The sequence below is a fragment of the Anolis sagrei genome, chromosome 1 (genome assembly GCF_037176765.1).
Source record: "Anolis sagrei isolate rAnoSag1 chromosome 1, rAnoSag1.mat, whole genome shotgun sequence".
NCBI lineage: Eukaryota > Metazoa > Chordata > Lepidosauria > Squamata > Dactyloidae > Anolis > Anolis sagrei.
The window spans coordinates 27,593,117-27,619,448 of record NC_090021.1 but is presented as its reverse complement, the minus strand read 5'-3'; the positions used below and the strand labels follow the sequence as shown (position 1 = coordinate 27,619,448).

The following is a 26,332-nucleotide window of genomic DNA, read 5'->3' as shown; positions in this document are numbered from 1 at the left end:
AGTTACAGTGGTGTCAAACGACATTAATTCTACAGTGTAGATCAGTGGTTCTCAACCTGTGGGTCCCCAAGTGTATTGGCCTACAATGCCCAGAAATCCCAGCCAGTTTACCAGCTGTTAGGATTTTTGGGAGTTGAAGGCCAAAACATCTGGGGATTCACAGGTTAAGAACCACTGGTGTAGATGCACCTCTCATTATATCTTTGTGATGCTCCTCAGGATGCAGGTGCGAAGAAGGGAGATTGGGATTTTCCAATTCACTGCCTGGTTTGCAGTAAAGATTTTTCCAATTCCAACTGTTCATCAGACTCAAGAATTCCCTGCCATCATTCTTAATCTCAGAGTGGTACTACATTAAAAACAGATTTATATGTGGCCATAATATCAATATAGGGCCCTTCCATATTACAGTTGCCATGGTCTCATCCCATTGGAGTCCTAGGTTTTACAGTTAAGGGAGGGATATTTTGATTTCTGAGACACAGAGCTTTAGAGCAGTGATTTTCAACCTGTGACTCCCCAGGTGTTTTGGCCCACAACTCCCAGAAATCCCAGCCTGTTTACTAGCTATTAGGATTTCTGGGATTTGAAGACCAAAACATCTGGGGACACACAGGTTGAGAACCACTGCTTTAGAGTCTTAACAGACTACAAACCCCCATCATTCTATGGGATATAAATTTGGGAGGGTCACAAGACTTCTGCAAAAGTGAAAACTAGTTTTTTAACCTGGGAGAATACTTCTCTAGGAATCTCTAGGTACTCCAGCACAACTCTGTGGCCATCTCCTTCTGGACATTGATCTACAAACACCTAGAGAAGCAATATCTCTAGGACTTTCTAAGGTTTTCCAGTGCAATTCTATGACAGAAATAGGCCACAGACCCACGCTGGAGATTCCCAAATATCAAACGAATCTGCAAATACGTGTACCTGAAAATGTGAAAGACCAACTGCCATGTGAAAGGGCCTCCAGAGATTATTCTGTTTAAATGGTGAAGCTCCTCTGAATCAAAGGTCTTTAAAAGTAAAGTAGTGGGCATTATAACATAGGAGTTATCATGCCTGTGTAACACAGGAGTGTTGAAGCAGAGCTATGAAAAGTGAAAAATAACATTCCCAAGCTCTGCTCTTTATATGTTTTCCATGTGTTCAATGAGATTCAAACTGCATTAGAAAACTCAAGAAATAGAATCTGGGAACATTGCTTTTTTGGACTACAACTCCCCAAATCCTCCAACCACCAGGGCCAGTGGTCAACCAAAAACCAACTCTTCTTAGTTGTCCACGGAGGTGGAGTTGATTTCTAGCTTTCTCTCCTCTTTTAAGTTTAGTAGCTTCACTCTTTACACAACTCTGAATCCTTGTCAATTAGAAGGAAATGGGAAGTCAGGGAGGGGGTGTTAATCTAGTAACCAAGCCTAGGCTACTTTCCAGAAGACATACAATCCCTTGCTGGATCTTTACCAATTTCCTACATATGCAGGCCTTTGTTAGAACCCCTGCAAGGTTTGCCAATAGAACGGTCCAAGGATTATGGTAAATGCATTAAAGTGGGAAAGTCTTCCATCGTCCCATCTGATATAGTTAAAATGCCTTGCCTTTAATGGTTTGACAGGAAAAAAGTGGAATATCTGATGTCTTAAGGGCATAAATTGTTGCACAATCCCATACACATATACACCAAAGCAAGGGCCAGACAATACATAGTGCCGAATGCATCTTTGCTTACACTGTGTAGGTTTATAAAAACACATATCATACTAGGTAGGAGTGAGAATAACAGGTTCAGGAGAGATTTAAACTTTTTCTTCTCTATTGCAAATCTGAAGAAAATCCCAAGTATTTGCATTAGAGGAAAAGGATTCCCCCATAAACATTAACCAGTGAAGTCTCCTCTATAAATCAAAGTAATCTTAAAACAGTGCTGCATGAGTTCAAGAAGACGTCAACTACTTTTTTCCCTTCAGACTCTTCCCCTTTCTGTCACACTTTCCCCTTTCTCTATTAACTTGTGAAAACTGAATGTCGTTTCTGCACAAATAAGGAGAGAGATATTTCCTACTTATATAGGTCATGCATATTATAAAAAGATCTGAATATATTTCAACTTTCAGAAAGTTGCAGAATTATCACTCAACTAAATACTCTCAAAATTCACTAAGGGTCCACTAAGGGTTTCAGAATATATATGATCTCTAACAGAATGGGAATAGATGGTTGCTCTTGAACAGTAAGGGACATCATGAGGTATATGAAGTCATTTTCAAATGCTGGAGAGAATCAAAGAAAATCGACACTGAACAGAGCTTAAAACCATAGCGCATGCCTTATGAAATTCAGTGCATTGCTTCCTAGATTTTCCATTATCCATGAAAAATGACTGCACTGTAGATTAAAAGCTAAATTAGCTAACTGTAGGCCCATTGTATGATGGCTTACCTCATTGCCGTATTATATGATTCTGGGTGGATGCAAGTCTGATCCAACGGATCTGGCTGCCAAGTGACATTTGCCGCTGCTTTAATTTTCTTTTTACCCTGTTTCTCATTTGTGGCTTCTTTGGGATTCCCAGCCGCAAGCTCACTTGTTTGACTATTGCCCAAAATCATGAAAGGAAAAAATAAAAAAGGTTATTATAGTTTTAAGCATGTCCTTCAAATGCATATTTTCTTCATCCTTCACCCTGGATAAAGCTGAAGCATGTACAATTCATTCACCATGCAATTTTTGTAGCTATTGTAGCATCACAAAGAGCAAAGGAAAATTCATATTATGACTGAAAATGTGTTTTGTAATTAAAAGTCCTATAAAATTGGCGTATAGAGGACCTACTTGAATTCTATACAGGCTATTGTGTTTACTCGACTTAAAAGATTTCTGGAGTGAAAATAGACAGAAACATCCTTTCAAAAGTAGATCCATAGTTTATAATAGTTCAGTGCATATCTAGAGAAATATTTGTTTACGGATACTAATTACTACATTCATTCCAAAACAGAGGAATATTCCGTATATACTCGAGTATAAGCTGACCTGAATATAAGCCAAGGCACCCAATTTTACCACAAAAAACTGAGAAAACTGATTGATTTGAGTATAAGCCAAGGGTGGGAAATGCAGCAGCTACGGGTAAATTTCAAAATAAAAATAGATACCAATAAAATTTCATTAAGTGAGACATCAGGAGGTTAAATGTTTTTGAATATTTACATAAAACTGAAATTTAAGATTAGACTGTCCAACTCTGATTAAACCACTATTCTAAGCTTCTTCAATGTAAATGTGCTTAAGCATCCTTCCAATTATTTATTTTATTTATTTACAACATTTGTATCCCGCCTATATCAGTCCGAAGGCGACTCATAATAATAATAATAATAATAATAATAAAGAGATTATAAAATTATAAATGTAATAATAATAATAAGAAGAATAGAGTAAAATAAGGGAAACATAACAATAACAGTAATAAAAGAGTAAAATAATAAATGTAATAATAACAATAATAAAGTAAAATAATAAATATAAAATAAGAGTAAAATGATAAATGTAATAATAATAATAAATAGAGTAAAATAATAAATGTAAAATAATAATAATAACAACAACAACAAAACAATAACAGAGTAAAATAATAAATAGCCTTGGCTCGAGTATAAGCCGAGGCAGACTTTTTCAGCCTACAAAAAGGGTTGAAAAACTAGGCTTATACTCGAGTATATGCAGTACTAGACAGGGATGTTGTAACAGCCATTCTACTCTGGAACAACCTCCCAAGTGATAGCAATATGGCTTCATCTCACTGGTTTGTGGTAGGCCATCAAATTAGATTGCTTGATATGGGTTGAAACTAGTTTTGAACTTGTTTTCATATTTTTGTTTAGTATCCCTCTGGAGACCTAGATGGACAAAAGATAAAATAATAATAATAATAATCATCATCATCATCATCATCATCATCATCATCATCATCATCTTTATTTATAACCCGCCCTAGGGGATTCAGGGTGGTTTCCAAATGAAAGTGGCAAATGTGCAATGTCATAATAATGAAACCAACCAACCAAATTGAGACAATACATGAAACAACTTCAGTAAACACTTATAATAATCAGTCAAATCAAATAAAACACAATAAATCTAATCAGAAACATTTACATCATATTAAAATTTAAACAACTAAAATGCATAAAATTATAAAATAATTTATAGCAGCCTGTAGGGTTGCCAGCATCCAGGTGAGGTTTTATTTTAAGGTGTTCTAGTTCTCCTCCTCTCCATAAGCTACAGTGCATAGATGAGTTTTCAAGAGTTTTTAAAGAAGAGGAGAGAGGGGATCATTTTTATTTCTTTGGGAGTTCCAGCAGCAGGAATGATTATGGAGCCCTCTCTTGTCCCCACCAACCGCGCTTGAGACGGGTGTGGGACCGAGATGCAGTTTGTCAGATAGTCTTATATATTTCAAATATATAATAGATATCCAATAAATTTGTATGCATAACAGGTCCTAAGTTCAACCTTCAGCATTGCCAAAGAAATGAAGTTTAGGGTTATAGCTATAAGGGAGCAAAAGGCCCCTTCAAATCAAAATTTTGCCCTATCCAAGTGAAATATTCTTTTAGTCCCCATGTTTATAGCCGTACAGAAAACGAGACACTGAAAATTGTTCACACCTGTGTTCTCATTCCCTTAATAACGCTGGCTGCCCTTTTTTTTCTTTAGATGTCTAAGCTTTATTTCAAAATGTTTGACTGAAGGTTTAAGTTACAGCAAGAAATTTGAGGAACGAAGAAAAATGTCATTTTGGCAGTCTAAATTCTGAGCGGGAGGTGATGCTCTCATTTTTTCCCACTCATCATAGCTACACCTCAGCAATAGTTCCATTGTATAGTCTATACCAGGCATGGACAAACTTTGGCCTTCCAGGTGTTTTGGACTCCAACTCCCACGATTCCTAACAGCCTACCTGCTATTAGGAATTGTTGGTGTTGAAGTCCAAAACTTCTGGACGGCCAAAGTTTGCCCATGCCTGGTATATACTTTGGAAACAAGAGGCCCAGATTTCACTTTCCTGAATCAATCTGAATGAATATTTACTGTTAGTCAATTACCATCAAGTTCAGTCCACATTACAGGTTGAGTATCCTTTATCTATAATCTTGAAATATTCCAAAATCCAAAATTGTCCATATCAGTGGATGAAGTAATGAGACTTTTGCTTTCTGATGGTTCAACAACCACAAAGTTTGTTTCATGAACAAAATCATTTAAAATATTGTCTATAAGATTCAGATGGATATGGAAAATCTCATTATGTATATGCAAATATTTCAAAATGTGAAAAATCCAAAATTCTGGCCTCAAGCATTTTAGAAAAAGAATACTTGAACTTATATCACATAGTTTCCTACAGGACGGTTTTATTTTATTGTATTGTACATCACTTTTAATGTTTTAATAATTTTACTAATTAAAAATTAAGTCTTGTTAAAATAGTTGAGTGAAAATGGGATTTTAGTGTGTTGTGTAACTTGGTGGTGATGTCTCATTATGGTTTGATGTTGATGTTTAATATGTTTTTTTTTTAATTTATGGTATGTCTTGTTTATTAGTTGATTGTATTATGCAGCATTGAATATTTACCATTATATGTTGTTGGCTGCCCTGAGTCCTCATTGGGGAGATAGGGTGTGATACAAATAAAGATGATGATGATGATTATTATTATTATTATCAGAGGTGTCCAGACTAAAAACTTACATAGAACATACTGCACTTATTAGTTAATTTAGTGTTAATCTGCCTCAAGAAATGGGTGTACTGAAGTTATTCTCAACTTTATATCCTTATTTTTATGTGCTGAGGTACAAGCCCAGTCTTAGATTAGCAGACCAAATTATACGTATTACAAAAATTGGAACACCTTCGGACCATCTTGAAGGCCACTGGTTATAGTACGGTTTCCTGAAGTGTGCTGCATTCTGTATTAACTCTAAGGTTTCTCCTAAAACAAGATAGATTTTCATAAGACACAAGAGGAGCTCCTGGTGGTGCAATGGGTTAAACCAGGGGTCCTCAAACTAAGGCCCGAGGGCCAGATACAGCCATCCAGGGTCATTTACCTGGCCCTCGCTTGGGGTCAACTTAAGTCTGAAATGACTTGAAAGCAAACAATAACAACAACAATCCTATCTCATCGGCCAAACGCAGACCCACACTTCCCACTGAAATCCTAATATGTTTATATTTGTTTAAATTGTTCTTTATTTTAATTATTGTATTGTTTTTAAGTGTTTTTTGCACTACAAATAAGATATGTGCAGTGTGCATAGGAATTCATTCATTTGTTTTTTAAATTATAATCTGGTCCTCCAACAGTTTGAGGGACTGTGACCTGGCCCTCTGTTTAAAAAGTCTGAGGACCCCTGGGTTAAATCCTTGTGCCAACAGGACTGAAGACCGACAGGTCAGAGGTTCAAATCCAGGAGAGTGCAGATTAGCTCCCTCTGTCAGCTCCAGCTCCCCATGCGGGGACGTAAGAGAAGCCTCCCAGAAGGATGGTAAAACATCAAAACATCTGGGCGTCCTCTGGACTATGTCCTTGCAGATGGCTAACTCTCACACCAGAAGCGCCTTGCAGTTTCTCAAGTTGCTCCTGACATGGAAAAAAAAATAACACACATCAACTTGAGCAAACTGGCAGATTTTTTTATGTGCTTTGGTTTGGCCTTTGGAGTATCTGCAGATCTCTGGCTAGGTCAGCCTCCAGAATGAATCCCGACGCTCAGTTCCAGACTGAGTTCAATCAAGTTGCTATTACATTACTGCTCCATTTAAAATTTAATCGAACTGTCATTTGGGGTTTCTTCCACTACAAGTGATGAGAAAGTTTATTATGACACAAAATCCCAGTTTGCCAGAGAATGTCTGCAGCTTGCCAAGGTCAAAATAGCAAAGAAAAAAACACAACACATGAAGAATTCCCATTGGTTATTGAAAGTTGCAATAGCAAGCCTGTGGATAGGAATAAGCAGAAGGAGAAAGAATAATTTTCAATTTATTCCCACTGCCTCCACTTTCTATTTTTCCACATTTTACTCTCGTGGGATCTTTTGTAATATGGCTACAATTTCTTAATACTGACATAGGTAGGTTATTTAATGTTTATTTGCATTATTTCTATATTTTATATTGTTCTGTATTGATGAGAACATTTTCATGTCCAGAGGTTTTTAACTACCACTCCTACCAAGCCCCATCTGACACAGCCAAATCAAGGCATGGTGTCAACTGTAATCTAAAAACATGTGGAAGGTGAAATGTTCTCCAGTCCTGCACCATGCCCTAGAAACATGATAACTTTCCAAAGCTATGTTCCAAAGATATGTCTATGATGAAATCTTATAAGCACTAAAAAGGCAAGGGAGCAAAAGAAAATGGGCTCAAAGCAGGGAAGCACTGGGAAGATTTCAAGTCATTTCATTCTGGGAATCTCTTTTACTCCCAAATTTGTGCCTCTAAAGCCCCTAGTACACTGCCACATCAAATCCAGATTATATGGAAGTGTAGACTCATACAATCCAGTTCAAAACAAATAGTGTAGATTATCACTTTTGATAATCTGGATTATATGGCAGTGTAGAAGGAGAGCTAAGTAGAAAGGGAATGATTTCCCATCTTAACTTACCTGTTAATATACAGCAGTGGTTCTTAACCTATGGGTCCCCAGATGTTTTGGCCTTCAACTTCCAGAAATCCTAACAGCTGGTAAACTAGCTGGGATTTCTGGGAGTTGTAGGCCAAAACACCTCAGGATCCACAGGTTGAGAACCACTGATAAACAGAGAATGAAGGGAAGAGGCACTGTATAACCTGTCATCCATGTCACCTGAGCATACGTTACCTGCAAAATGTTCGGATATATTCCTGATTAATCCTGATAAAGCCAGCACACTGCTGATAGGATTTTGGACCCAGTCCTTTGACCGCTTTGAGCTGCTCCCGATTGATAAATGGGCCACTCTTCTCTCGCCACTCAATTATATTTTTAGCTCTGTTGGCATTCAGCCCTGCAATATGCCTAAGAAGCAAAAAAAAAAAAAAAAAAAAAAAAAAGGAAGTATCTTCATCAACAAATACAGATATCGAATTCCATATTACATAACTAACAATAACTGATGTAAGAGAACATCATACTTTTTATAAAACAGGTATGTATGTGTGTTTGTGTGTGTGAGAGAGAAGGGGGGGGGGCACAGAGGTGGGGAATTCCCTCCTGGAACCTGCCAAGGACTACACATGCAAATATGTAGTAATTCCAAAACTAAGCTCACTACACTATTTTTATTTGAAAACAAGACACATAATGTGCATGCCTCTCAGGCCCCAGGCTTAAATAATTTGGTATCAAGACACATGGGTCTTGCACATCTTGATTTAGATGAAAAAAGCACTTCTAGTAATGCTGTCATTGAAAAAAAAACATGTAGGGTAGAAGATAATATATAAAAGAATTCCTTTAGTCAAGGAAATAGAGTACATGCATTTTATGCATCTTGTTTTGAACTTTCCTGAGTATCCTTGTTCTCTCTAAACTTAGCTGTAACTCAGATTAGGATTTTAGGAAGCCTTAAAATATCCTTAAGACCTATCCTGTGTTCATGCTCACAAACATAACCAGTTTACTACAGAATTTCCAATAATCTAACTGGTAGCATTTATTTCAAAGTGTTACCATGTCAGAGCACATTTATTCTTATTAGATCTATTGGTCAAGCTACCCATTACAGTAAATACATTAAAAGAGTGGCCAATTTCCACTCAGGAATGTTATTCCAGTCTAATAAATACATCCAAAAATTACCACATCAGGCACTAGAGGCATGGTTTAGGAAAAGCACTGGGGAAGAGGGTATATATGTTAGCAAAAAGTAAGAATTAAAGATTTAATTATAGGGTGATCTATTTTAGTTAGCCCAACTGACTTCATTTTGACACTAGCTGACCTTTATTGGAGTCTTCTCCATGAGGATCCCAAATACTGAGATCCTCAATAACAGGGCGCCAATTTACCTCAACTGCAGCACATGGAAAGGGAAAATAGAAGGAAAAAGGATGAGGGGCCAACCAAGGGCAAGATGGATGGATGTTATCCTTGAAGTGACTGGCTTGACCTTGAAGGATCTGGGGGTGGCCATGGCCGGATGGTTCATGAGGTTACTAAGAATCGGAAACAACTAAACGAATAAACAACAATAAAGCAGCACATGGAACAAGGGATGTGACTGTGGATGTGTTGACTGAAGTTGACACCAAGTACATTGGAAAGCTACAGTAGATTAGAGAGCATGGACATGTCTCATCTGAATCCATATGGATAAAGCTCACCTTAATAGTATTTCTGAGCAGATGTTAATATCAACTCCTACAAAACTGACACACTCCTCCACCACGCTATCCAGGGTTGCTTTGAGCAGGGTCTGAGATACATCATGCTGCAAATCAGGGGAGAAGGGAAGTCAGGGGAGATGAATGAACAAAAGACAACAACAACAGTGCTGTATCAGATTACTGAAATACAGAAACCACATTGCAATGCAAATTCCAGGGAACAGCAGTTTTAATAAAACATTGGCCGGCATAATTTCAACATGTGATAGAGTTTAGGAGAGGAACATTTCCCACATTTCCACGCTTTTCACTGCAGACCGATCATAGCTCACCTGAATTTATTTTTAAGCTATTAGCGTCGTAAATACAGGTCTTCCCCCAATTTATTTGCAAAAAAAAGTCAACATCATCACATACACAAAAGAAAGTCTATTATGTTTCAAAACAGAGACATATTCTTGGTTAAGCAGGAATGTGCTCTTCTCTATAATGACGGTACAAAGACGGGAACAGAAGAAGGGATTATTGCAGTGTATAATTTCTGCTGGTGGCAGAGTGGGTTAAACTGCTGAGCTGCTGAACTTGCTGACCAAAAGGCTGGCAGTTCGAATCAGGGGAGTAGGGTGAGCTCCTGCTGTTAGTCCCAGCTTCTGCCAACCTAGCAGAAGCCAATGTGAGTAGATCAACAGATACCACTTCTGCGAGAAGGTAACAACGCTCCATGCAGTCATGCTGATCACATGACCTTGGAGGTGTCTATGGGTAATGCCAGCTCTTCGGCTTAGAAATTGAGATGAGCATTATCCCACAGAGTCAGACACAGCTAGACCTAATATCATGGGAAACTTTACCTTTACTTATAGATTCTGCGAGCTTGTATTGTATATATGTGTGTCTGTCTGTCTATCTATCTGTCTATCTTAACAGGCAGCCCCCAAGTTATGAACAAGATAGGTTCTGTAGTTTGTTCTTAAGTTGAATTTATTATTTCATTTTTACTGAAACATCTATTCAAGCCTTATCTCGATATACATTATTCCAAAAGTTACTTTACCTTAAACAAGGCTTTATATATTCCTTAGATGTTTATCACCCTTTACCATGCCCTTCCCCCGCCTCCCTCCCTCCCTCCTGGAACAGCAATTCCGAATGATATCATTGCATAGATTTAACCATGTGGAAAGCCTAGTTCAAGATGCTGTATCTATCATCTCCATTTGTTTTATTGGTTAGAACAGACCATTTTGTATGACTATTCATATACTTGTTTTTCCTTTGATTAATGAAATCATTGATTATGTATTCTGAGAGATAAGACCATCAAGTTTCCAAATCTCATCTTGTATTCTCTCTCCAGCCTTTTCTATTGTAGCGCATTGCGGTTATACTATATGTTAGGATTTCTGTCCAATTATTGTTATCTTCTTTTTTTCTCTATAGTGAGAGAGATGAATCTGGCGTTATCCCACTTTAATTTTTTCCCCTATTATTTCTTCCATTACATTTCTTATTTTACTGTAATAGTTCAGAATTTTTCTGCAATCCCATCACATATGGAAGAATGAACCTATTCCCTCCCAAAGTTGAATTTGTATGTATGTTAGAGCAGGTACATTTTTTAAGCAGAATACCAGACAAAACTTTATGTACTATTTGTTTTGTGGTCTGTGCCCCTGTTCAGAAGATTTCATCTTACTTTCTGTCCCTGTGATCACTAGATTTTGTTCAGTTGAGACACCTTTTCCCCATGATTACTCTTTTCAGGAATGAATTTCCCTTCTCGGGGTAGATTTATCTCACTTCCTGTTGTCTCACCATTCTTAACAATGAGTCATTTGTAAGTTGGATGTTTGAGGACAGGCTGTGGCACAGCTAGTCAGGAGCTAGCTGCATTAAATCACTACTGATCAAAAGGTCATGAGTTTGAAAAGGGTGCTGGGGTCGGAGTAAGCTCCTGACCATTAATAGTCTAGATTGCAGCCTGAAAGACAGTTGCATCTGTCAAGTACGAAATTTAGGTACCACTTTATGCAAGGAGGCTAATTTAATTAATTTACCACGCCATAAAACCTTCCAGCAGCGTGCAGAAGAATGAGGAAGCACTCCATCAAAGGACTCGGTGTCAGAAATGGATGGTGAAGCAGCAGCTCCCCCTGTGGCCGGAATCGAGCATACCCTCATGAAGCCGAAAAAACTGGAATGTTAAATTACCTCTGTGTCTATCTATATATGTTGTATGTCTAAATGGCACTGAACGTTTGCCATGTATATGTGAATTGTAATCTGCCCTGAGTCCCCTGCAGGGTGAGAAGGGCGGAATATAAATACTATAAATAAATAAATAAATAAATAAACAAACAGTAACTTGGTGACTGCCTGGATATAAATAATATGATATAAACAGCTGCTACACATATTCTGAAGTACTTACACACAAATTAGAAATTTAGTTTAAAAACTGACCCCAAAATCTAGGTCAATTCAAGTGCTGTACCATAGCTCTTACCAAAAATGAAACCATGTCTGAATAAAGTGGTGAAAGCTGAGAGCTTAGCCTGTCAATTTAAGTACTGTGCCTCAACTATAATATATATATAAAATAAGCCATCTTTGACTGAAGTGGTGAAAGCTGAAAACTTAGTCTGTCCCTGGAAAACCTAAAAGAAGCACCCACCTGCTCTACCCTCTCTGCCACAGAGCTGCTTCTGACATTTCAAATACCTGGGTGGGAAAATGGTAGTGCTGGGAATGACTCTCGATCCAAGACTTATACATGAATATATATAGTTGGTGGATAAGTGCATGAGTAAATAAAATGTTGCATGATAGATGATAATACCAGTGCAACAAGTAGAACAACTTTCTGGAGTGTGGAGTGGAGGGCCAGTGGTGACCCCAACTACTCACAGCTTCACCAAAGGGCCACACATTCACAGTACTATACAATGAAGTGCTGGGTCTTTTCACCTATTAATCCATTTATATCAAATTACTGCATAGACTCAAAACTATAATACGTGCCACCTTGCAAAACTTAAGGAAACATGAAAGGCACCTTAAATTGAACCAATAGAAGTTACTGGTAATTGTGAGATGGAAAAGTCCACACCGAACATTTTCACCTTTAATAGTTATTACAGCAACACTGACAAAAGCAGTCTGTAAAAATAAAACATAAATGCCCCAATAACTCACAGCTCAATCAATTAAAGTTTACTGCTCCCAATTATTAAAATGCCCAACACTGACTAAACCAATTAAAGGTGACATCCAAACACACTTTCTAGCTGGGTCTATTAGGTTTAAGTAGGAGTGTGATAATTGAAAAGGGTGCTGGGGGGAAAAAAAGAAAGAAAATACATTAATGCCTGGAGAAAGAGAATATTCATGGCTCCGTTTTTCACAATTTTTCCCCAAAAGCTACTCTCAAAGAAGTGAAATCTTTTAGAATAGCATTAAGGCGAACTCCATTATACTCTACTCCTTTGATACAAACAGAACTTATCTACCTAGCAAGATCTACCAGCAAAAAAAAAAAAAAAAAAAAAAAAAAAACAGGAAAAGGGGAGGAGAATGGAGCCAACCATCCCTTCAGTCTGGAGAGTTATTTGTCATGAGGTGGACTTTCATGAGCTGGTCATCAATGCCCTGCTCACAGTCTTCAAAGCTCCCTTGATTTAATAAACTCTGTAGTACAGCCTCCCTCTTTTTGTATTGCCTGTCACTTTACCAAAGTGAAAGCCCCCAGTGGCACAGTGGGTTAAACCCTTGTGCCAGCAGGACTGAAAACCGACAAGTCAGAGGTTCAAATCCGGGGAGGGCGCGGATGAGCTCCCTCTGCCAGCTCCAGCTTCTCATGCGGGGCCATGAGAGAAGCCTCCCATAAGGATGGTAAAACATCAAAACATCTGGGCATCCCCTGGACAATGTCCTTGCAGACAGCCAATTCTCTCACACCAGAAGCAACTTGCAGTTTCTCCAGTAGCTCCTAACACACACACACACAAAAACCTTCACCAAAGCTTTATGGTTCTTCTCTAATGAATCCCAGTCTCGTGGTATGTTCGCAGCATGTTTATATACTGTTGTTGAATTATATTATTGTTTATGTTATACAAGTGGTATTTTTGTTGTATGCATTAGAGTAGTGATTTTCAACCTGTGGGTCCCCAGGTGTTTTGGCCTACAACTTCCAGAAATCCCAGCCTGTTTACCAGCTGTTAGAATTTCTAGGAGTTGAAAGCCAAAACATTTGGGGATTCACAGATTGCAAACCATTGGTTTAGAGAATCTACAATTTAGGCTTCATAATAAAAAGTTAAGAACACAGTCCCATTTGGGCAGTGCTTGCAGGAATCACACAAGCCAATCAAGAAAGGATAAGACTGAATGCAAAAGAAAATAAGAAAGAAATTAAGGCTTCAGTTGTATGTCTACTTTGCTCAAAGTAAGCCTCACTGAATATTCAGGATCTTAAAGCTATCAGAAAAGATACTCAACACTGACAAGATGGACAGGTCCTTTAGTTGCTGTTTGAATCCTGTTCACTTTCATTATTATAGTCTATAATCCTCTTTTTAATAGCGGTGCTTTCCTGAAATTGACAGGATCTAAATCCACCCGAGCCCTCTTTATCTACATAGAACCCATGCACTTAAAAGGAATAACACTATGAACTTTACTGCACAGGCCCACCAAAGCCAAGAAGCCAATACTTTGTAAATGCAGAAGCTGATTCAATCACCATGTTGGCTTAGATCAAGGGCTCTTACAAGTCACTCATTTAAATCTGGGTTGATCTGCGGTGGTTTTGTGATGTGCCTGCTTGGGACATCATGCTGGCTTTGAGCCAAGGTCCCAGATTATTTCACCCAATCGTTTGTTTTATTTTCTAAGTCACAGAGCCCTTTTAAAATTGCTTAACAAAATATGATATGCTACCAGCATCAGACGCCATCAACTCGTATTTGTAATTCATTAAATTGTGGTTAATATCAGATGGGATTCTGAAGCCATTTCCCAACAACTCATTCCTTTAACCGAATCTAAGCACACAGTGACCATGGCAAACATCAAAATGATGAGATATATATGTATAATAAGCTAGGAAAGGCCTGTAGTTAACTGTAATACTAAATGCCATTGATGTTTTGTATATAGCTGATGTCATAAATGCAATATAACCTAATATACTCAAATAAACCAATTATTTCATGTACACCAAAACTGAAACTCAGATGCCAAGGCTCTATCCAAAAATCCTGGGTCATTAAGATGCTTATCTGTTATAGTTATACTGATTATGTCTGTGGGATTGTGGTTAGAATATGAGACAAAGATGAAGAGGCCAAGGTTTCAAATACAAACAGGGTTGCAGAGCTTATAGTGTTATCACTAGTAATCACTGTTAACTGCAGTCAAGTCAGCTTCGACTTATGGCAACTGTATGAAAGAAAGATTTCCAAGTAATGTTATTATTAACAGCCCTGCTCATGACCTGCAGACTTATGGCCATGGCATCCTTGATTGAGTCTATCCATCTGCAATGTCATCTTCTGTTTCTCCTATGGACTTCTACCTTACCATACATTATTGTGTTTTCTGGTGAGTCTTGTCTTCTCCATACACTGAATGTCTGACATATGTCCATGCACTGAATACTAAAACTAGGATATTCCATGCCAACATATTTTCCATTACCATGTATGGATGTGAAAGCTGGGCAACGATAAAAATTTATAGAAAGTAAATCAACTCATATAAAATGTGGTGCTGGAGAAGAGTTCTACAGGTAATGCAGACTGTTAAAAAGACAAATATAAAGGTACAATTTGGGAACTCTCCCAAAAAGCCAAGATGACTAAATTGTGGCTGGCGACATGAAGCACATAATTCACTTATCATAGAATCATAGAATTGGAAGAGACCCCATGGGCCACCCAGTTCAACCCCCTGCCAAGAAGCAGGAATATTGTATTCAAATCACCCCCGACAGATGGCCACCCAGCCTCTGTTTAAAAGCCTCCAAAGAAGGAGCCTCCACCACACTCCGGGGCAGAGAGTTCCACTGCTGAACGGCTCTCACAGTCAGGAAGTTCTTCCTAATGTTCAGATGGAATCTCCTTTCTTGTAGTTTGAAGCCATTGTTCCGCATCCTAGTCTTCAGGACAACAGAAAACAAGCTTGCTCCCTCCTCCCTATGACTTCCCTTCACATATTTATACTTGTTAGAAGAGCTCCACTGGTGGTCATTCCTTTTCTGACCTCTATGATCTGTGTGCAGGCTATCTGAATACCCGTATCTCACTTTACAAGCCCATTAGCGCCCTAAGATCTTCTTAAGAGGCCCCTCTCTCTCCCTCACTACCTTCTCAGGCTTGTTTGGTGGGAACCAGAAAGAGAACCTCCTCTGTGACTGTTCCAGGATTTTGGTAATCTCTCTCTAAGGAGGTCGGGATTCTTGTTTTCCTTCCACCAGCTTGCTTGCTTATTTATTTATTTATTTAAGCTTGCCTTCCTTTCCGTAGTTGTCACTGTAGGGCTGAGAAGGGTGGTATACAAATACAGTAAATAAATAAATAAATATCATAACCAACAAATGTAATGACTTGTGAGAATTGTCAATGAAGAGACTTTGGACTGTAACTCTGGACTATGATTTGGATTTGCAGACTCAGACTTGGTTATGTTAATATTTTAAAGGCAATTATTTTTAATGTATTTTAATATATTTTTACTGTTGTTGACCTGTTTATCTTAACGGCTGTGCTGTAATTGTTCTTTGTCTGCATCTAATGCCGTCCTGAGTCCCCTCTTTGGGGGTTGAGAAGGACAGGATATAAATGTTTTAAATAAATAAATAAATATCAGTTGACACATTATGCTCATAAATACACAGACACCACCTGGTAGAGATGATACCATCAAACCAAGAACATATATCAGTTCTTCCTACATTGTGCCCAATTTTGTTCCAAGTAATTACTCTTCATTTCAATAATGCCAATGTGGCATACACATGAGGGCCTGGCGAAGTTGATGGAAAGTATTGCAATCCGTTGGACACATGTGGAGTTTGGTGAAGTCAATGGAAACTATTGCAATCTCTTGCAGACATGTAGAGTTTTAAAGGTGCTACCAGATTTTGCTTGTTTTATATTACCAATATCATGTACTTAATGAAAGCTCTCTGCCATTGGTGGGTGGTAACAAGAAAATGAAGTATAACATTTTAAAAATTACGCCATTCCAAATATCTAGACTTCATGGTCCACACATCCTTCACATATTTCATGATATGTCTCTCCCAATTCTGATACTCTTTCTAACCACTTTCAAAAACAAGAGCCGAAGATCTCTAAGTGAAATTCTCTTGAATCTTTTAACCATGGATCCATTGTCAATTCCTTCTCACTGCCCACTCTCCCGACTGTTTATTTGTCATGTAATCCTGAGGAGTGACTTGACTGTCTATACAAATAGTCTGGTAAGCGAAGCATGACAGAAAAGGAACAAGGAATCCTTTGAAAGCCATTGCAATGTATATATTTCTGTCTTGTAGAAAGGCTTATTAATTCTCCTTGTCAGCATGCCACAGCTTTGCCCAACAAATGCATGAAGCTTAACACCTGCTAGAAGAGCTCTGAAGCTCCCATTAAGAAAGAGACACCCACAAGTTTCTAATATTCAATATATAACAGCTGTACTAGATGGGGCAGACATCTGTTGTGTATCTATGCACCATATGGGGTGGAAGAGACAGAACCTTAAATATTTATAGGATCCCCATCCTCACCTCAGAGATTCAAATACCCTAAAGGCCCTGGAGCCTGTCTGGGCTTGGAAGCAAAGCAAGAATAGCTCTGGCTAGGATTTGCATGGGAGACTGCTAACAAATAGTGAGGTATATAGGCTATATTTCAGAGGAAAATGCCTGATAAACCCTATGAAACTCATGGGATTGCCTTAAGTCAGCAGGCAACTTGAAGCCACGTGCGCGCGCAAACACTCGTATCTACATAGAGCTAGTATTCACTGGCAGTTGTCCATCCAAGTACGAACCAGTACTGAGCCTGATTAGTTTCCAAGATCAGAGAGGATCTGATGTCTTTAAGATATTTAGGCAGAGAAGAGGAAGTACCATTCCATGGGATAGAATTAGATCATTCAAATGTCTGGTTACCATTGCAGCAATAAAAAATAAAAGTGTTACACACTGTAATTAACCATCAAAGAAACTTCTGATATTAAAATTACATTTTAAACCTTAAGCTTTATAACCAGCAGCTTGTAAACCTGGCTCACGCTCCTGTCTCCCTTTGAAGTTATTCATTACTCCCCTCCACCTCAAAAAGAAACCTTGAGACTGTCAGGAATTTTGCTCTCTGTGAATATTGTCTTTTGATTCTTTCCATGACAAATTTGCCAACTTTACAAGTAAAAGGGCAATTGGGAATGCATACCTACAATACTTGAAGGCAATTATGTACAAGGAGCTCTCATTCAGATGTGATTATAAGATATACTAATGTAATGGACACCTTGCAGACAAAGAAAGGTGACATTTTGTGAAGCTTTAATTCACTTCCAATTCATTGGAAGACATTTGGAGGCACTGCACTGTGGTGGTGCCAGTCCTGTAACTTTTATCTCCCATGCTATTTAATATCTACATGAAACTGCTGTAAGAGTTTATTTGGAGTTTGGGATTTGGTGTTGCCAGTATCCTGAGGGCACCCAGTTCTATCTCTCTTTCCCACCTAACTGTTTCCATACTAAACCATTGTAGCAATGGACTGGATTAGTGTCAACAACCTAAACCAGAAAATATATAGATACTCCTGTTCAGTCATAAGGCAGATCAAGGAATATTCAGCCTGTACTGGATGGATTTGCACTCCCTCTAAAGCTCAGATTCTTAGATTGGCATACTCCTGGGCTCTGATCCGAGCCTGAAAATCCACGTTTTGGTGGTGGCCAGCTGAAGCACATGTTTTGGCACAGCTAAAACATGTGCATCAGCTGTGCTAGTAACTGGAGTTGTGAGATCTGGCTACAGTGACATTTGGCTACATTTAGATTGCTGTAGTACACCCTATGCAACGTTGCCATTGGAAGTTGTTTGGAAACTTCAGCAGGTCCAAAATGCTGCTGAAACTGGATACAGGGAATGTATAACTCTTTTATAGTAACAACTTCCATAGCTACCAGTTTGTTTCTAGGAAGAATACAAAATATGGCCTTAAAAGCCCAATACAAAAGATCATGATGTGAGGACAATCTGGATGTGACATCTATCACCCCATTGATCGCCAGGGTTGAGTCAGCTGATCTGGCTGGCTAGGCGGGTGTCCCCTTCCTCCCTCACCGCTCCATGTGCGTCCCTCCTGAAGCTGCATGTTCTGTGGAAGAGGATGACGTCCCAGGTATAGAAGTAGTGTACTGAGATCTCCAGTCTTCAGTCCGAGGTACAAAAGATCATACCTAAAGGACTATAACATGGGACACCCAAATCATACTAGGGAAAATTGATTCATTGTGCATCTATGCAATTTGACACTGCTTTTAATTGCCATAGTTCAATGCTATGGAATCCTGGGAAGTGTGGTTTTACAATGAGCCTTTCTTCCTGGTGCCTCACCAAGCTTCAATTTTCTTTTCTTTTTTTTTTTTAAAATGTTGCAACATTTAATAAATATAAAGTGCATGTATTGTGCTATTATTATTATTATTATTAATAATAATAATAATAATAATATCCAAAGCAGAAGATACATTCTAGAGCAAGGTGGTGTGGAAGAGTTTATGTATTCATCAAGAATAGTGACAGTTCTGAGTCCAAAGCTCCACTAGATTTCTAAATATGGTTCAGTGGCTATTCCTATTACTATAAACGGGACTTTCCCAAATCTGCACCATAGAGGTAGTTCCTTAGAAGCACAAGTCCTGGCAAAAGTGTTGGGCCTACAATAAAGAGAAAAGAGGGCCAATAGCAAGGTTCTAGTTCCTCTCTGCATCTATCTGACACTCTGAGACATGTGAAGTGGTGTCAGTATCTCTTCAAATATGGCCCCTTTCACATTTGACCCTCTCAAATTGGCTTCTTGTAGATCACAACCAGACAGGTCACAGTTCTCCATGTCAATTCCTGCAAGGGTTGCTCTTCTTACAGTTAACTTTGTGTTCTTCAGAGTTGCAACTCGCAAATTAACCAAGCTACAATTTTCAAGATTTCAAAGCATTGAGCCATGGCAGTTCAAAGAAGTGTCCAACTCATTGATTTTACAGTGCTGATGAATCCTTTGTGACATAAGAGACAAAGAAATAGAGTTGGAAGAGACTCCAAAAGCCATCCAATTGAACCCCCTGCCAAGCAAAGCGCGCTCAACACATGGCCACACAGCCTCTGTTTAAAGCTTCCAAAGAAGGAGATGCCACTCAATTGTAGAACAGTTCTTTATCATCACGAAGTAATGTTTAAGTGGAATCTCTTTTCCACGTAAACCTTAGGAAGAATTCCCTCTTTAATCTACTAGAGAGGTTCTAGCTGTTTTTGATGGATAACACTTTAGGAAATTTACTGCTTCCTTCTTATGTTTTTTTTTAATCTTTAAACGGAACGTGTACTAGACAACCCTACAAAGAGAACACTGTCCATTATAAAGAAGTCCATTTGAAGATGCTAGCTTACAACTGGGATCCTTCATGAGAAACTTCTGAAACATTGTCTCTCCCTCAAAAAATCAAAACCTGTTATCAAAACATATGAATAGCCTACTGTCATAATCCAATAAGCAATGCCCTGTCATATGGAGAATTTAAAGACATTCAACAAAAGAAACACAGAGACACATACCTTACCTGTTCAGGTAAGAAGTCTCTAAAAGTTCAGACCAGAGGTTTTAATCTTTTGTGTCTCATTTGGAAAAACCCTTTCAATTAGATTCAAAGAACAGCCCTCTGATGTTTGATAAAAGACTCTTGCTTCAAGACACTCTTTTGAAGGTTTTCTGTGTGTGTTGTCGTTGGGGGCTCCCCCCCCCCCCGCCCGCCCGCTGCAAATCTGGATGCTTCTTGTTGTAGTTTGTACTTTCATATCTTGTCCTTTCAAAATGAAATACTGTTTGTTTTTAATAGGAACAAGGTAGCCAGAAATATCCCCCGAGGAAAAGAAACTGATTTTTTTTATTTCAATCAATCAAAACGTTTAGTAAACCTGAAAAATATCACTACATTTTAAATGGTCTTTCAGATTACCATCTGTATTGTATTTTTAAACCATCTTTTAAAAAACCAGAACAACTTAAACCTTTTGGTGTGTTATGAGCAGTAATACAACTATGCCACAAAATAAACAGTGGAATTTAATTTGTGCACAAATAATGTTCAGGCATCCAGCTGAGCAATTTAAAGAGAAACCAACATTTGGGGCAGGTGGGGGAGCATTCCTAAATTTGGCAACATTTAGAAGATTTCATTGAAATCCATGGGGTGGATTCCCAAGAAATATTTTAAAAATTGTTCTAAATTTGCTAAAACATGTTAGCCTTCTCACAGAAACAAATGCTGATACCCCATGCAAGACTGCAGTTTTCATAAGTATCTGACCATATTAATCAGTTAAGGGTCTTCATGTCTATGCCAAACATTAAAATCAGGGCCATGTACACAGTGAGAAGGTTGCAAACTTTCCAAGCAGTGTAATATTGCTAAGCGGAAGTGGTTGTAAGATATGAACTGTCCTTCTCTCTACGAAAAAAACCAGTTTAATTTTGATGGCCATTATAAATAAGAATCACAAGTTACTCATATGTATGGAAAGTTGTTCCCTTTCCCTAAATGTTACAAAGGAGCTTTTGGGTGTGTGTGTGTGTGTGTGTGTGTGTGGAGTGACTTGAGAAACTGCAAGTTGCTTCTGGTGTGAGAGAATTTGACGTTGCTCAGGGAATGCCCGGATGTTTTGATGTTTTACCATCCTTGTGGGAGGCTTCTCTCATGTCCCTACATGGGGTGCTGGAACTGACAGAGGGAGCTCATCCGCCTCTCCTTGGATTTGAACCTCCGACCTGTCAATCTTCAGTGGCACAAGGGTTTAACCCACTGCGCCACCGGGGTCTCCACAAAACAGGTGTCAATTAAAAAAAACCATATATTGCCTCTATCAGTATATCATACAGTGCTGGAATAATGTGCTCAGCAACTGAATTTCTTGAATATCTTTGGTGACTGGGGTCAAACCTATAATTCCTATCCACTCAAACCTACTCTTGATAGGCTATTTTGCCAGGCATCCTAGTACAATTCATCTACTTCTAGCTTGTTAAGAGGGACAGTATCACTTGGAGGTTGGATATGGTTCTGCAACTGCAGAAAGGTTTAAGTGCTTTAAATTGCAACCATACACACCAAGACAAACTTCAACTCAATTCACTGAGGATTACTTCTGACAAGATTTACACAGGAGTGTGCTAATTGGTAATTATTGCATACGAAATTATTGCCTAATATTTTTTTTAAAAAATCAAACAATTTTTTCACATACAATATTTTGTCTGGTAACTTCAGTCACATAATAATAATAATAATAATAATAATAATAATAATAATAATAGTAATCTTTATTTATACCCCGCCACCATCTCCCCAAAGGGGACTCGGGGCGGCTTACATGAGGCCAATCCCAGAAATGCATTACAATACAGTAGCAGAAAACATAAGGCAATATCATAATAAAATAAGTCAAGCATAAAATATAACAAAACAATACAAAATGATACAATAGAAAATCAAACACAATCACAAGGAGAATGGAATTAAGCATTAAGATGATTATTTGATGAATTCAGAAAGCAAACTTACAAACAGTATAACATAGGCTCAACATTCAAAAAGGTTAAAGGCAGGCACATCTATATTCCTTTAAAAAAAAAAAGCTTTCATACTGATCGAGATTCTCAATGTGCTCGTTTCAAGAGTATTTGAGGATTTATCTTGTTTCATGCCCCCCTCCATTGGCAACTATCAATACAAAGCAGTGTGTGTTTATACACCTATGCTGTGAATAAAGCAGGAATCAAGAACATATGGTTCTCCAGATGTTGCTGGACTTTTAACACCCATTGATCTCCACCACTGGCTACTAACTGGTTTAAATAGGAATTGGAGTCCAGGTATATCTAAGATCACGTGTTCCCCTCTTTTGGAATATAGGTAAAATAAATGGGCATACAACTACAGCCTTAAACATCCAGCTAAGATTTTGAATGAAAAAAGATAGAGGAAAGTTTCTTGTGGAAAAATAAAAAGCAGGTTCAAATAAAGAAGAAATGCTTGTTTTTTCTACTTGTAGGAAATTCATCCGCTTCAAAGTGATTGGCATTCAACATCCCAAAGAAGTCACCCAGGGTTGCATGTGGAATGACCCATGAAGACTGAAAACTGATAGAAGACAAGGAAGCATTTGACATAACAAGAGGAGGCGTGAGCTCAGTCCAAGCATCCCTGGGATTTTCCAAACAGGCCACATAAATACCCATTGTGTCATTCACAACTGGTACCAATTTCAGCACTGGTTATTTCATGTTCCAAGTTGTTCATGTTTAAGCAAAAAGAAAGACAGACAGACAGAAAAGAAATGAGGGGGGAGGGGAAATCACTTGTTTCAAAGCTGCACATTAAACATTTTTCAATGCCTTTGGAACTCCATGGGAAAGTAGTAGATAAAGTAAATTTTAAAAGAGTGGAGAACATAGAATTAGAGTTGGAAGAGATTTTGTGGGCCATCTAGTCCAACCCCCTGCCAAAAAGCATTTTGGAATTTTGGATAAGGGAATCTCATCCTGAACCAATGCTTCTGGTGATGCGGCTACATATAATGAATATCTACACAACTATTTAAAAAAAACCCTACCCCACAAATCTCATCTACTTTTGGATGTAAATCATAGAATCAGAGAGTTGGAAGGGACCTCGTGGATTATACAGTCCAACCCCCTGCCAAGAAGTAGGAAAATCACATTCAAAGCACCCCGACAGATGGCTATCCAGCCTCTGATTAAAAGCCTCCAAAGAAGGAGCCTCCACCACACTCCGGGGCAGAGAGTTCCACAGCTGAACAGGTCTCACAGTTCGGAAGTTCTTCCTCATGTTCAGGTGGAATCTCCTTTCTTGTAGTTTGAAGTCATTGTTCTGCATCCTAGTCTCCAGGGCAGCTGAAAACAAGCTTGCTCCCTCCTCCCTATGACTTCCCCTCACATATTTATACATGGCCATCATGTCTCCTCTCAGCCTTCTCTTCTGAAGGCTAAACATGCTCAGCTCTTTAAGCTGCTCTTCATAGGGCTTGTTCTCCAGATCCTTGATTATTTTAGTCGCCCTCCTCTGAACACATTCCAGCTTGCTAACATCTCCATTCAATTGCAGTGCCCAGTATTGGACTCAGTGTGATTCCTGGGGCGGTCTGACGAAGGCAGAATAGAGAAGTAGCATGACTTCCCTGAATCTAGATACTAGATTCCTATTTATGCAGGCTAAAATCTCATTGGCTTTTTTGCCATCGCATGACATTGTTGGCTCATGTTTAACTTGTTGTCCAAGTGGACTCAAAGATCTTTTTCACACATACTGCTCTCGAGCCACGCGTCCCCCATTCTGTATCGTTGCATTTCATTTTTTCTGCCTAAGTGGAGTATCTTGCATTTGTCCCTATTGAACTTCCTTAGTTTTGGCCCATCTCTCTAATCTGTTAAAATCATTTTGAATTCTGCTCCTGTCTTCTGGGGTATTAGCTATGACTCCTTGGGTGATCTTAATCTCACAGATGGTTCATAGGGGGAGATACATTCAGACAGGTATGCTATATATAGAATGAATCCATTCATCCTCAAGTAAATATGGAGGGGCAAATATATTTGCAATTATTACTGTAGGGGAATCATTTTAAGTTACTTTGAGTAAGAAATTATATGGGGAAATTATTTAGTTCCTTACTTTGGCAATAACCCTCATTTATTATCTACATTTATGGCCCACCATCTCTCCAATGAGTCAATATGGCTCTCTTCCTCCCTGCTTTATCCTTGTGATCACCCTCAAAGGTAGATCAAGATGATTAGTAGTAAGTGCCTCACTTTCACCCAGTGAGATTCTAGGCTTACCTATAATTTTCGAGAGAAAATATTACTTGGAAAATATGAACCTACATTCACAAAAAAGAAACAGCTTACTGTAAAAATAATGTGTAGGATAATTTTTATTATGCATTGAATCTGAAAGCAAGCCATATAGCTCATTTAGCTTCTGTAATTTATTGAAACATCTGTGCGGTAGGACAATCCCAGGTTCTCCATCATGTGTGGCTTATTCATACCTCTGAAAAAAGCAGCAGGAAATTCTGATGGAGCTGCCTTTACATGCACTCTGCATCCACGGCATGTAGGTGTGAATGACTGCACAAAGGCATCCAGCAGGAGAGAATTAGATCATCGCATCCAGCTAATTATCCACAGTCGCTTCAGGATGCTGATGAGTCAGTGATGTAATTAGGCAATTTGTTTCATGAGCCTAGCCTACGTGTTCCAGAAACATTTCAACTGCGGCAGCTATTAAATAATGTAATTGTTTTCTAATTACTTATTTTCTATTTCATGGTGTAATGGCTTTCTTTTACAAGCGGCCCAGACGTTTTAGCAGAGGCACTGGGAGGGCAATTTACCACCCACAAACACTTGTGTCTACCTGAAGACGCTTGTTGAGACCATACATAGCACAACTGGAGCCACAGCTAAACCCTTCAAAGTGTTTCAGAATGCCATGGCAAACCTGTGGGTCATGAACCAGTCATACCTACTCGTCATATCTCATTATGTGCTTTCAATCACTGGCACCATGAATGAGGACTGAGAAAAGTGTTTTTGTTGGAAATCCAAGAAAGCTATAGCTGGAGAGCTTCAGTACTGCTACGGTGTATCTTTAGACCAGAGCAATTTAAGGTGATGGTCCATGGACCAGGGCCAGTCTGAAATGCCTGCCCATAGAAAGTTTCCAGAGAAGAAAGGAACAATTGTAACCAAAGTGCATGAATATGGTACCAGCCCCTAATACCACTTAGTCTGAGAAGTACTGCTTTACATCACTGTAATTAATGCTACATGGAACTTCTCTTTTAAAATGTTCAGAAGTTAGAATGAGGGTAAAATACATGTGCAGACTGCAGACTGGTGTACATTTGAAAAGCAATGTATGGCAAGCTCTGGATCAACTCCAGACTTTTAATCCCAGTCTGGAAAAAGTTGGAATATGCATGCAATAATAAATAAATAAAACAAAACAAGTTGTTTCCAAATTTACATCCATGTGACATTTTGGGCTATAAAGCTTTAAATGCCTTGACTATTTTTGAAAGGCTAACTCATCCCACAACAGAAGCAACAATATGTAAAATATTGTGTATAAAATTACCTTCAGGCTATGTGTACATGAAACACAAATCAATTTCATGTTTAGACTTGGGTATCTCATTATGTATCCTATATATTCATGTATAAGTACTAACACTTGGCTTGACTGTATTGTTGAAGGCTTTCATGGCCGGAATCACTGGGTTGCAGTGAGTCCTGCTCTCTGTCCCACCATTGTCACAGACGTGATTGGTGGGGATGAGAGAGGGGGCCTTCTCTTTTTTTTATTAATATTTTTAATTAAAGTTATAGATAAATACATGGACCTTCTCAATAACTGCACCCAGCTATGGAACGCCATTCCTTGTGAGATCAGATTGACCCCCTCCCTCCTGTCCCGCAGAAGGATGGTAAAAACTTGGCTGTGAGACCAAGCTTTCAGGACAGTGCAATAAAGCAGTGATAGGAAACCTTACCAGGCCAATTAGATTTGATGCAGATAATTGAAACGGTTTTGAATAGTGTATTTTAATGCTGAGATA

At 38.6% G+C, this 26,332-nt stretch overlaps 1 protein-coding gene across 1 annotated transcript in view; it reads right to left on the bottom strand.

Moving 5' to 3' along the window:
• SRBD1 (S1 RNA binding domain 1) overlaps positions 1–26,332 on the bottom strand; it is a 191,763-nt gene that overhangs the window by 14,751 nt on the left and 150,680 nt on the right. The window contains exons 17-19 of the mRNA XM_060754400.2: positions 9,391–9,497; positions 7,907–8,083; positions 2,443–2,595 (exon numbers count right to left, since the gene is read on the bottom strand). Coding sequence (XP_060610383.2) covers positions 2,443–2,595; positions 7,907–8,083; positions 9,391–9,497 — 437 coding nt within the window. The remainder of the gene's footprint in view (positions 1–2,442; positions 2,596–7,906; positions 8,084–9,390; positions 9,498–26,332) is intronic.